The sequence below is a fragment of the Ursus maritimus genome, unplaced genomic scaffold (genome assembly GCF_017311325.1).
Source record: "Ursus maritimus isolate PB19 unplaced genomic scaffold, ASM1731132v1 scaffold_2, whole genome shotgun sequence".
Classification (NCBI taxonomy): domain Eukaryota; kingdom Metazoa; phylum Chordata; class Mammalia; order Carnivora; family Ursidae; genus Ursus; species Ursus maritimus.
Window position 1 is genome coordinate 90,909,268 of NW_024424452.1, and position 11,919 is coordinate 90,921,186.

Genomic DNA, 11,919 nt, shown 5'->3' on the forward strand with positions numbered 1-11,919 from the left:
GTCGTGTGTTCTACAGAGGTTCGGGTGGAGGTGTGGCATAGTGGGATACGTGTGGGGACAGGCATACGCACTGTCTCTTAGTTTGTTCAGTTCTGTACTATCTCCTAGAAAACCCACTGGAATGAGGGCTTCAGGACAAATGTCCTTGTTGTTTGGCTGCCCTAGCCAACACAACACATAAAGCGAGCAGCAAGTATAATGACTCGTGCCAGTTCAGTCAATAAACGTTTATGAATTTAAAAAATTAGTCTCTATAATCCCAGCAAGGGAGTTGCCACGTCTCCAAGGGCAAGTGTTGAGATTTAGATCTGCAAAGAGGGCCTTGGGAGAACACGAAAATGGGCACCCTAGAGATTTTCACTGAGATAATTAGGCCACAGCAGAGCCACAAGGGCGGAAGTGGCCCCACATGGACACCATCTGGATTCCTAAGGGTTCCACAGTCACTGCTTAAAGCTTTGCATCGTGCCCAGGATTTATTTCAAGAATGCAGAACATCTTCTAGAATCACCGAATTTCAGAGATAGAACAAAGCTCTGTGTTTCATCTTATCACTTTACGGGTGAGCAAAGTAGAGCCCAGCGAGACAGGTGTTGCCAGTGGCAGGTCCTCCAACTCACGCTCCCTCTGCCAGATCCCATCCCCTCATTGCGGCCCTTCTCATCTGGAACCAATGACTCCAGAATCCTGGGGCTGTTCCAGGCTGATGTCACCTTTACAGCCACACCTGGCACAGGAGGAATCACTTTCTCTTCTTAAACCCAGTTTTGCATTGACTCTTTGTCCCAATTCTGATGAGAACTCCCTGTTTGCTCATTTGTTTGTTTGCCTATTTAGGGTCAGCAGGAAATGGTGCAATAGTTGAGCTACTGATAATGGCAACAAGGTAACTTTTACTTGGCTCTATGAATTAATAAAAGCAAATGCTTACACAGCACTTACTTTGTGCTAATATAGTCATGTATATTCATTTAATTCTCAAGACAACTCTGTGAGGTAGTTGATATTATTTTCCCCATTTTATAGATGAGGAGACTGAGGCACAGGGAGGGTAAAACACTTGTCAAGGTTTCAGGAGCTGGGATCTGACCCCAGGAACCAGTTCCGGAATCCATGCTCTTAGGTTCTGCGCTATTATTAGTTCAGGACATTGCAAAGACTCCCCAAAGGATTTCCTTCTTAAGATTTCAAGATGATGCTTTCATATAAAATAACACCTACTTGTAAGCGAAAATTTTGTTTCCTGCCTGAGAATAATTTAGAGACCACAGCTTTCTTGCCCTAGTTTTATCATTTTTATAGACTTAAGCCCAAGACTAAGGCCATGTCTTCATGATATCAAATACCCTGATACTTTATCTACAAAAACACTGGAAACATCCAGACAGCACGGTGGATCTGCCCATTTTTTATTTGGCGGGGTATGTCCTGGAGACGCATTCAGATTTGCCAGAACACTTGCCAAGAGTCTTATAGACTGGTCTCGTGGGATCATCTTAACCAAAAAGTGCTACTGAGATGTTACTCAAGAAATCCGACTTGTAAGGATAAAATTTGGGGCAAACAAAATAAATTGCATTGGGTGTGTGTGAGAGAGGTACAACCACCAAACTGTAGTGTGGCTGTCCACGGCTGGATTTCTGTCCCATGGTCTGGTAAGTGCAACCGTCCCTCGAGAAGACACAGTCATGCCGGAAACGCATTACGGAAGGGCAGCGAAAATGATCGGGGCAGCCCACTTACTGTATGAGATTAGACTTTTAAAAAGGATTAGAGCCCCTTAATCTGGAGAGATGAAGATTAAGAGGGAGGAATGATCAAAGTCTATAAAATCAGAAAGGAAATGGAGAATATGGCCACAGTCCTGTTCACAAATCCCAGGATATTATAACAAGGGAGATCCCTTTGGAGTTCCAGGGAAATCGCTTTAAGAGCTGTAAAAAGAAGATACAATTTTCACAGCAGGTAATAAATTTAGAGAATTATTATCTTGAGGAGTGGTATACTCTGAGAATGCAGTTAGGTTTAAAAAAAAGGTTTAAATAAACCCATGGGTGATAAAACCATAATGAGCTAATAATGGAGGGTTGGGAATGTTCTGGGGACATCCTGAGTCTTTCGAAGACGATTTCATCAATGACAGGTACCAGCCTCTCCTCACCGGCTTCCTGCCTGGGGGTCTGGGTAGCCAACTGATCTGACCATCTCTCCCTTCACTCTCCCAGCCAGATCGTTCCAAAGATTCGGAATGGGGCTCCGTGACTGGAAAGTGTTCAGGTGCGGTAAGATACGACAACTCATTCCTCGCAGGGAGACTTCTTTATTCCTCACCAGTGTCTGTCCTAGCGTCTGACCATGATTCCCATAAAAATATGAACTTAATCCTTAAAACGAAAAATCTCAGTTTTACTCAAAGATGAGACATTTCAAACATCTTATGTTGCAGTGGGTTGGGAGATGAAAACTGGTTAAACTGTCCATTGAAAAAGCTACTCATAGTATGGTAACACAGACCAATTCATTCAAATTTAAGGGGAAATTAAACATCCCAATTATGGAGCGCCCATCACAGCCCAAGATATTAAACTCTGACATTTACTGCAGTTTATGGAGAAACCAGCACACCTTAACAAAGGCTGTGGTTCTGCGAAACACACAGAATAAAACTTAAGGGAAATGTTTTAGCTCCTTTCCAAAAGGGCCAAGTGCTAATCACTTTAAATATCTAATAATAGGTCATTGTTGGGGGCTGGGGAGGTTAGGGCTGCAGAAGGAAGCAGGAGACTTTGGTAGGGGGTAGAGTGGAGATGGAGATTCCATTCAGAGAAAAAGAACCTTCAGATGACCATAACATGCACAGTGAAGCATGAAGAATCTTTTCTGTACTCACATTTTAGTCTGCTTTCTGAAAATTGGTAAAATGTGGCAATTCGTAGAAAGGAAATAAAGGAGCCAAGAAGAGGAAAGGAGTGGCATGGAGGAGAAAGGCATCTGTCCAATAAGCAGCAGCTAATAACTCCTAATCCCAACCCGATCTACCGTCATACGCTGGGAGCAGTCCCTGGGTATCTGTGCAAACTGCAAGTTTGAAAATGTTAAGCCCTCACGCTGGGGAGCTATTCAAAGTCACCGTCCATCTGGGGAATGGAGAAGTCGGAAGGTGGCAAGAGGTGGGGAGGGGTTAAGCGGCAGAGTCACCCTGCTTCTCATTGCAGACCTCAGAGTGATTTGGGCAAGAAAACTGGGACATCTGGAGTTCAGAAGTCGAGGAAAATGGGGAAGAACCGGGAAGATGAATACATGATCATCAGCGACACAAAAGAACGGAGCAGAGAGAAGCCTGGGCTTGGGCACTCGCGTCTGGCAAGGAGGCCGGCAGCAGGGCTAATGAAGCATTTGTGGTGTGGGATGTTTGCCAGCGCCACAAAGAAGATGTGCTTGGGCTCTGCAGATGTGCCAGGGCCCCCAGAGCAAAATAATGACATAATCACCATCAGTGTCACAGACCAGACTGTACACAAGGTGACAGGGGAGGGGGGGCCTGTAATACACACACAGGGAGGACTCGCCACGGCCCACGGCGGCGGCTGCCCCGAGGCCTGGGACGCAGGCAGAACTCCCTAGCCTATCTGTCTCTAGCTGGACCCTCAGTCCCGAGGTGAGGCCTGTCCCCACCACCGGTGCGTGTTTCTCACCCGACCCAAGGTACTCCCGAGGCGGCAGCAGCAATCTGAAGCGCTCACGAGAGCTTCAGACTGGCAGGAGAAAGGCTGAATAAAGAGAAGCAAGGGGGAAATGGAAGGAGAGAGTTTTGAGACAAACTCCCTCTGTCTTCTGCCAAGTTCTGTGTTCAAACTTTTCTCGAACCTGGCCCTGGCCATCCCACCTGAGGTATCAATATGATCACAGACGTCCCTGTTTCAGGCTACAAAGAGAAGGCAAGAAAAATCTGGGGGCACCTGAGGGCCGGGGAGGGGGCGTGGGACACAAAAGGGCCCCATATGGCCACCCTGGGCACGAGGGCACAGGCAGCAGGCAGGCGGGAGGAAGCAGCCCCCGCCCATGTGAAAGGAGGTCTCTCAGAGGGCTCGGCACCTGCCCGCGGCTCCCGCTCGCTAAGGTGGGTGTGTTAGTACAGCTGTCTGGCTTTTAAGTGACTTTTGTCAGTTTGAAAGTGAAAGTCTGTTTGAGGAGCTGCAAGAACAATAGCCCAGAGCCCGGAAGAAGAGCTTGCAGCACAAAGGACTGAGACTACACTCGTGTCCCTTTCCATTGCTTCTGATGAAAGATTCATAAGAATAACTTTAATTTTTTATGACCCCCTTTTCGGTATGACTATATTAGTTGTGTCAACTTCCATACACAGGTTCTCTTTAAATACCAAAAGGTCTCTGGTGAAAGTTGTTCAAGGAGGCTACGGGGACAGAAATCACTTCTGGCCATCCTGATGGGTCCCTTCCTCCAGGAGGAGCTGCTCTGAGAGGCCCAGAGATCTCCTTGAGATATGGTTCCCTTCAGCCTCGATGCCGTTGTGCACCCTACAGTGAAGTGATCTTAAAGCTTTCTAATGTGCCAGTTCAACCGCTCTTTGGAAGAACAATTATATTTGTTTTTCTTGGCTTCACCCTATTTAACAGGAACAGAAGTATAATAATCATTAATGGCCCTCCTCCTTTACTTCTCAAATAGCTGTCTCTACACCACATCTTTCGTTTGTGTGTCAGCCAAAAGCAGGGTTGGGGGACACACAGTTTGCACTGGTTTGTGTCATGTTACCAAATAGCACTGAAGATTGGCTGAAGGCAATCACTGAAGGTGACACAATATTTTTAAAAGAGAATGATCTACTTTCAAGAACCAAAGTCCTCTGCTTCACCAGAAAGAGCATTTGCAAAAAATACTTGCTCTTGCAAATTTATATGGAGATACTTAAGAGAAATGAGTGAATGAGCACTAAATTTTCCGCCCTGCGGCTGAAGAAGAACCCAACGATTACAGTGAAATCAAATCCGGGGGTGGGAGGAGGACGAGGAAATTTGATTTAAAATATTATCTGCCACGTGAAAAGGGATCGCCAACTTTTGAACAAGCTTTAGGCTGGTAAATGAGTTTGTTTAATCTAGGCGAAATAAACAGGCTCGTTTTCAAAAGGCTGTTAGAACTTCTCCAGACATTTAAGCCAGGATGGGCCGAACACAATGCTAGCATCCCACCGAAAGCTCCAACCACCACCAGCGGCTTTCCGCAGAGAACTTGCTCCCTTTCTCCTATTGATAACCCTTTGTGGGATGAAGGAAAAGAGCAGAGGCAAGGAGAACTGAATGTCAGACAATAGGCATCACTCCACACACTGTCTCTGAACTTCCCTCATCTCTGAAGGACAATTAATTATGAAGGCCTTAGGGGTAGGTCGAAGCAAGGGAAAACCCACTGCCATCCCAGCACCACGGCTGCCACCTCTGTGTTTGCTAAATGGCTTCTCCTGTTGGGGTACAGCCACCAAGAGAGCCAATAGATCCGGCGGCGGGGAGGGAGGAAAGCAAAAGATTTTTTTTGTGTGTGCGTCTGCCCTTGTATAATTCTATTCTCACTGTGAACTCATCCATACACAAAACACAAGGACAATTTTTTTTTTTTTTTAAGAGAGAAAAGCCACAGGGTAGGTTGCAGCAGAAACGGCCTCTCAGTGGTGTGTTAAAAAGGATGGTCTTTTCACCAAATCATTTCACAGAGGCAAAACAGACAAACACAAAGAGTTGAGACTTTTTCTCCGACATTAAATGGAGTAACTGATAAGGTCAGACATATGATACCTAAAGACATGAATCTGTGAACTCTTGAAGTCAAAGGGCCTCTCTGTGCTGAGGAACAATCTTTCAAAGGAAATAGATCATAGAACTCCACTGAATCCGCTTTAAACTTTATGAAGCAGGAGGAGAAAAAGCTCTAAGTAGGGAAGCTTGACAGAAGAGCCTTGAACTATTTTCTGAAGGAAAGATGAGACCCTCCCTAGGCTGCCACAAAACATTTTTTTTTTCTAAAGGCTTCTCTGAACTTTGATATGTGCCAAGATACTGCCATTGAAAGCTGTATAATTATGTGCTATAGCCACTGTAGAAAATGCTTTGTTCACCCCAACAAAGGACAATAAGCAAAGTAAAGCGACGTTACACTGTATCTTTTTCTTTAAGAATGTTGAGAAAGGTCATGGAATGCTATAACTAATAAAGCTGTTGAGTAAGGAGGTTTTAAAGCTGATCTTACTGTGCTTGAATGTAACCCAATGACAAAAAAGACACAGGGAGCTAAAAATGCAACGACATTACCAAATAGATGATAAATCAATGGGCCCGCTTCATTATACTGATCAACACCTTGAATCCCAAAAGGACAGTGGTGCAAAAACGAAGCTCCGTGCGTGCACCATCCTGCCACTGCCCCCCACCCTCACCCCCCAGCCCTTCCTGCCCACCTCGAAGCCGGCGTCTTTACCGTTGTCTCCCTTACACTTCGAGCCATCATTCTGTACAGGAATATTTTCCCAGACAGCCATGTGTATACATATATTTAGAGAACATTCATTTAGTCTCTTAAAAGATCAATTTGGCTTGTCAGTGGCGGGACTGGCAGGGGAAGAAATGGTAAGAGTCTCTTTTCCTCCTAGCCGCCCACCAAGGGTGTGTGTCATGTGATCACTCAAACAGCTCAGCAGCTCGGAGGCCAAAAGACTGCAACAGCAGTAAAAGGTTTTCACTCATGTGCCAGTTTCCCAAATGATCACTCATATTTAAGGATCTATTTGGAGCGGAGGGAAGCGCTTCCTAAATCCACCTGTCCTCATTTTTCTTTAAAGGGATGACAATGTGAATGAAAGATTTCCAAATACATTAAATCTTCTTAAACGTGGGTTGTGTGGGAAGCGGGAGGGTTGGGCAGGGGGGGCGGGCGGGGTGGAGAGAATGTATTCAGCACGTGTATTTCAGTGTCTGGGGTGGGGGTGGGATGGGAGGGGTGCTGTGTTTTTATTTTCTCTTTCTAAGGGGAAAGCGAGACGACACAGAAGTGGGTCTGCCGGTCATGTGACACCTGGAATAAAGTTGAACCCCAGGCTCTGGGAGGGAGCATCTGCTCTGCAGGATGTCAATGACTTAGGAGATGGTCTGCACGAGCCCGCTAATCGGTGAGTCAGGTTCTGTTTCTTTCTCAGCCTCCCATCCCCAAACCTGGGTCTTGAGGGAGGGCGATGGGGGCTAGTCACTCTTACAGGGCACGTGGCTCCTGCCTGCAGGTAAATGCGTACCACCCGCAGGTCTGGGGGGGGTTGCTAGCTGAGCACGGAGGGGCAAGAGCTACCCCCTCCTGGTACTGGAGAATGACAGGGGACGCGCCGGGCAGCCTTGGAAATTGACAACCATCGTTACCTTCCTTCCTGTCACAGTTGTGAGGGAAACCAAAAAGTCATAAAATCCAACTCATCTGCCCCTAAAGTCAGAAGTATCAGTATGATTTAAAAACTGGGAAGGGATCCCAACCCTCCTTTCCCTCCCCATAAAAATATGTTGGAACCTCTTCAAAGCGAAGTGAGAATGAAGCATGGAAATATATACCATAACACCTGGAAAGACAAATTTATTGTTGCCAATCTCATTAAACGTGAGAAGTAGGAGTGAAAGATGCAGTCTGTAATTAAACACCCCTTTCCTGCACACCTTCGCACACTCACCTTCAGAAGCCAGATGCCCCACCCCGTGTGAGTGGCCAACTTTCTTTCCTCCTGCACGGACTGACGGTGGCGTGCACGCCCCTCCCCCTGCCGTGTCTTCTCCCACTTTCCCTGGGTCTTCTCAAGCTCTCAGCACACTGAGGCTGAGGGCTGTGCCAAGAATCTTGGCCATTGTGTAAACTGATACAAAAGGCAGAACAAGCCCTCCTGTCACTTAGAAGGTCCTGACTCATAAAGGCCAGGAAACGCGGGGTCTAGAGGAGGAGAGAGATTCAAGCCACTCCCTCCTCGCTGGTGATAAACCTTCCCCATCTGCTTTATTTTCCTGTAGGCCAGGGGTCAGCAACCACTCTGGCCTTGAGAGCCACGAGCAGCAGGGGCTGGAGGGGGATGGTGCTCGGCAGTGACAGAGGGGCCACCAGCAAGCTCAGCACAGAGGCAGAGGCAGACGGGGCAGAAAGCTGAAAACAGACAAGCAGCAGAAGAGAAAGAAGGAAGAAGAAAGTCACAGTGAAGGAGGGAAAGTGTTCTTTCCATTCTCTCTCTCCCTAGCTCTACCTGTTCCCACCAGTTTAGAATTACTCAAAAACTAGTATAAAGCTTTAGGCAAACTAAGCATTTTCTTCTATGAACACCCATATCATTATTATCGCTCACATTAAAAAAGTTAATACGGGAAAACATTTAGAAGAGTGCCCAGGACATAGTACAGCCAATAAACGTTAGCTTTTTTGTTATTGTTATAAACAACTGATTGAGAAACTTAAAAATGCCATCAACAAGCTGTTTTATTAATTGACCAGCTAATACTCAATTGCGTTAATATATATATTCCTTTACACTGACTGGATCTTTGGGCAACATGCAGCCATAACTTCAAAGTCTCTCTACCATGCTTCATCCCTGTCTAAAAATTAGAAAAGAAAAAAAAAAGGCGTACAGTTCTCTACTTGGCCATCCTCTTCCCTTGCTCCTCGAAGACTCACTTTACTTGATCTTCAGAGGGGAAACTTAAATATAGAAGTCAAGCGGTGCACACAGTATCAGTTGAGATATTCGGTTTGAGGTGCCGGGTCTACTTGCGGCTCGTGGCCGTGGCCCGCGGTGGTAAAGCTACATTGATAAGACCAGTGGCTTTTTAAGCATCTCACTTAAGCACTGACCTCCATGGACAAAGGCACAGAAAAGAAGGGATCATCGTATCCAGAGCTGCTGTTAGTAAATGCGCCCAACTGGGAGGCGGAATGAAATGCTGTTTAGTGATCGTCCGTGGCGGCGGGCACGCGTGTATGCGTATGCGCCTATGTGTGAGTGCAGGGAACAGCACAGAATCCATGTTTCTGCTTTATGTCTTTCTTACCACATTTCCGGAAAGATCCTAGTTTTTTACTGAAGAAGGAAAAGACCCAGAATAGACAAATAACTTGTCTGAAGTCACATGAGAAGTGACAAAACTGCTCCCTGGGCCCCATACTCCTTGCACTGAAGCAGTCTTAAAATAGGCACTGCAGATAAAGGAGAGGTGTCCTGGCTGGAAGTGGGTATGATTCACAAAGAGAGAAATATCAGATGTTAATCATATTAGGGGAGGATTTAGATGATGCTAAATGGAGCAGCTTGTTGGGTACGTCTTCATGCCAGCCGCCCCTGCTTGTGTCATTTTGGCCCTTGTGCTGTGTGATCAGGGGATTACATTCCAACCAGGTATGGTTTAAGAACCCTAAAAATCCTAATGTGCACTGTAAGGATTTGTCCTCTCGAGTATACCACACAGCAAAAATGCAGAACTCATCGCGTGAATCTTGGGCAATTCTTTTAGGAAGCCTGACGCACACCGCCAAACAAATATTTGCCGTTATCAGCTGTAAAGAGTTCATTAGCACACAGTTGAATTCTCTTTGGGTAAAGTTTAGAGCAAAAGACTTATCAGAAAGGGGGAGAAAAAGAAATGCAAGTCTTCATAAGATTTCTTTAAAATGGTTAGCTACGCGCCAGCTCTAGAAGAAATTCTGTTAGAGAGTTCTGTCGGGATGGTAAACCAGTGCTCTCTGACAACAGACTTTAAATACAGATTTTACAACAGTGAAGCAATACAAGAAGGATCCCCACTTGTAATGTGTTCAACCAAAGAGAAACCTTGCTCATAACACTTTTGGCAAGAAAAACATATTCGTCTTGGATAACGAAGATAAATTGGCTCGCAGTAGAACCGTTCAAACATTCAAGGGAAAACCATGACCTCCCTACGGCTAAATTTCCACCTTTGGTGCTTGCTCGGCCACCAGGCTGCTCTGTCCTGCCAGAAACAGCGCGAGAAGGGCCCCCAAAGACTCCGCAGGTGCTTTCATTGACAAGTCTAGACCAAGATGCCCTTCTCTTCCTTTGAAGTAGCCAACCTCCTGGGTGTTTCTGGGTGCCTATCTACATGAGGAAAGCAAGCTTAGTAACATAAGGTCCCCTGTAGGAGCAGATGTGGGAGAAGAACTTTCCTATCCTCAAGATAATACAAGAAAAGGACCAACATGGTCAAGCCACCCAAAGCCTATCTACACTCACTGCCGGGGGTTCAGCCTGCAGAACCCTGCCACGTTCCCCCCTCTAATTATTGTTGCCTCAGCCAGCAGGGCTCAGCAAAATGCCTTTGTGAGGACTGGGAGATTTGCTAGTGCTGTCTCGTGGAGAGTCATCACGTTGCCATGAAAAATGTTTGCTGAGGCACCGCATTAGACAGTAGAGAAACGCCTTACTCGTAGCCACACATCTTTCATTGTTGTGTAGCTGTTGCTTTCTGGGAATCATCTATACCGCTTTGTGTGTATCCAGAATATGCATGTTGTAGATATACGTGTGTGTGTGTATGCGTGTGTGAGGGTGTATGAACAACCAGCAGCGTGCTTGGGAAGCTACACATAGGCGAGAGAAACACACTAGGCTCTCCCCCCAAAAAAACAAAAACAGAAACAAAAACCATAAAAAGATGCTGGTGGCTGTCTTACAGTATATACTTAGTAAATTCTCGTACCATTTCTTCCATAAAGGAAATAAATGCTGATTAAAGTAGAAACCACAGAATCACTCCCCCATCCACCTTTCTAGACTTTTTTAGAAAACAACTTTTTGCAGCGATCATTGCGCATAGCCTATGTCAGCTCAGTCAACACGCCAGAACCCAAGTAGCAAAAAAGCCTGTTAGAGTGGGGACCTCTCCTCTGGAAAGGGAGACACTGTGTGTGGGTTACTTGCTGCAATTTTCTTTGAATTCTCCAGTTCCCTTTTCTGTGGCTCATGGGTCTTCATGCAAGCGCAGAGCTGGGGAATGGGAAAGGACGTAGAAAAGGGTCAGTCCCCCATGACTCTCCCCACAGAGTGGGGGGGTCCTCCTTGCTGCTCTGCCTCTTACCCTATTGCGGGATGCTCGTGTGCGGTAACAAGACTAACACAGTTTCGAGGACATTGCCAAAGAAAATTAATATTTTTTTTAAAAAAAAGGGAGATGACCAAACAATAAAGATGAGTTCCTACCTCAAAGTCATTTGCTTTATTGTAGTGCATGTTCAGAGCCCTGTACAGCTCACAGTCTCTGGTTATAGACAGCTCTTCGGTACTGGTGACTCCATCGTTGATGGCTTGACGCGCGTACTTCTCCATCTGAATGTAGTAAAACTCACGGAAATTGCTAAACCACTTGATGAGCTGAGAGGTAATGCATCTGTTGAACTGTCAAATTTAAATGTTGGAAAGGATAAGAACATGGCCATTTTCTTCATTTATTCTTTAAGCATGTGAAGTCTTTTTAAAGCTCTCCCCTCCTCCTTACTTGGACAGAGCATGTTTTTGATTCCACCAAAATGGTGGCAGAAGGGTGAAAGCAGTAATCCATTTACAAGAGATTATAAAACCTATCAACAATGGAGATCACTTCCCAACCCTTCACATTTCAAATGGAAAACTCATATTCTAAATCTGATTTTCCTTAAGAAGCTGGGTGTCTTATTCTAAACACCGTTCTTCATCTTTCAATGGAACAAACAGCATTTGTATACTTTTTTATGGAAACGCATTCAAGGCACAGAGGGCTGGGAAGAGTTGTGACTTTCAAGTATAGCTTCCCCTGCTTTTCAAAAGTTCACGTTCCACCATTTTGCTTTTACGAAAAGACCTACATTGGTACCTGATTTCACTAACCGGAAGAAATC

The 11,919-nt window shown here is 45.6% G+C and overlaps 1 protein-coding gene across 2 annotated transcripts in view; it reads right to left on the minus strand.

The window, feature by feature from the left end:
* Positions 1-11,919, minus strand: part of PROX1 (prospero homeobox 1) — a 52,208-nt gene that overhangs the window by 17,178 nt on the left and 23,111 nt on the right. For both annotated transcript variants that reach the window (XM_008701153.2, XM_008701152.2), the window contains one exon: positions 11,246-11,440. In XM_008701153.2, the coding sequence (XP_008699375.1) occupies positions 11,246-11,440 (195 nt within the window). The remainder of the gene's footprint in view (positions 1-11,245; positions 11,441-11,919) is intronic.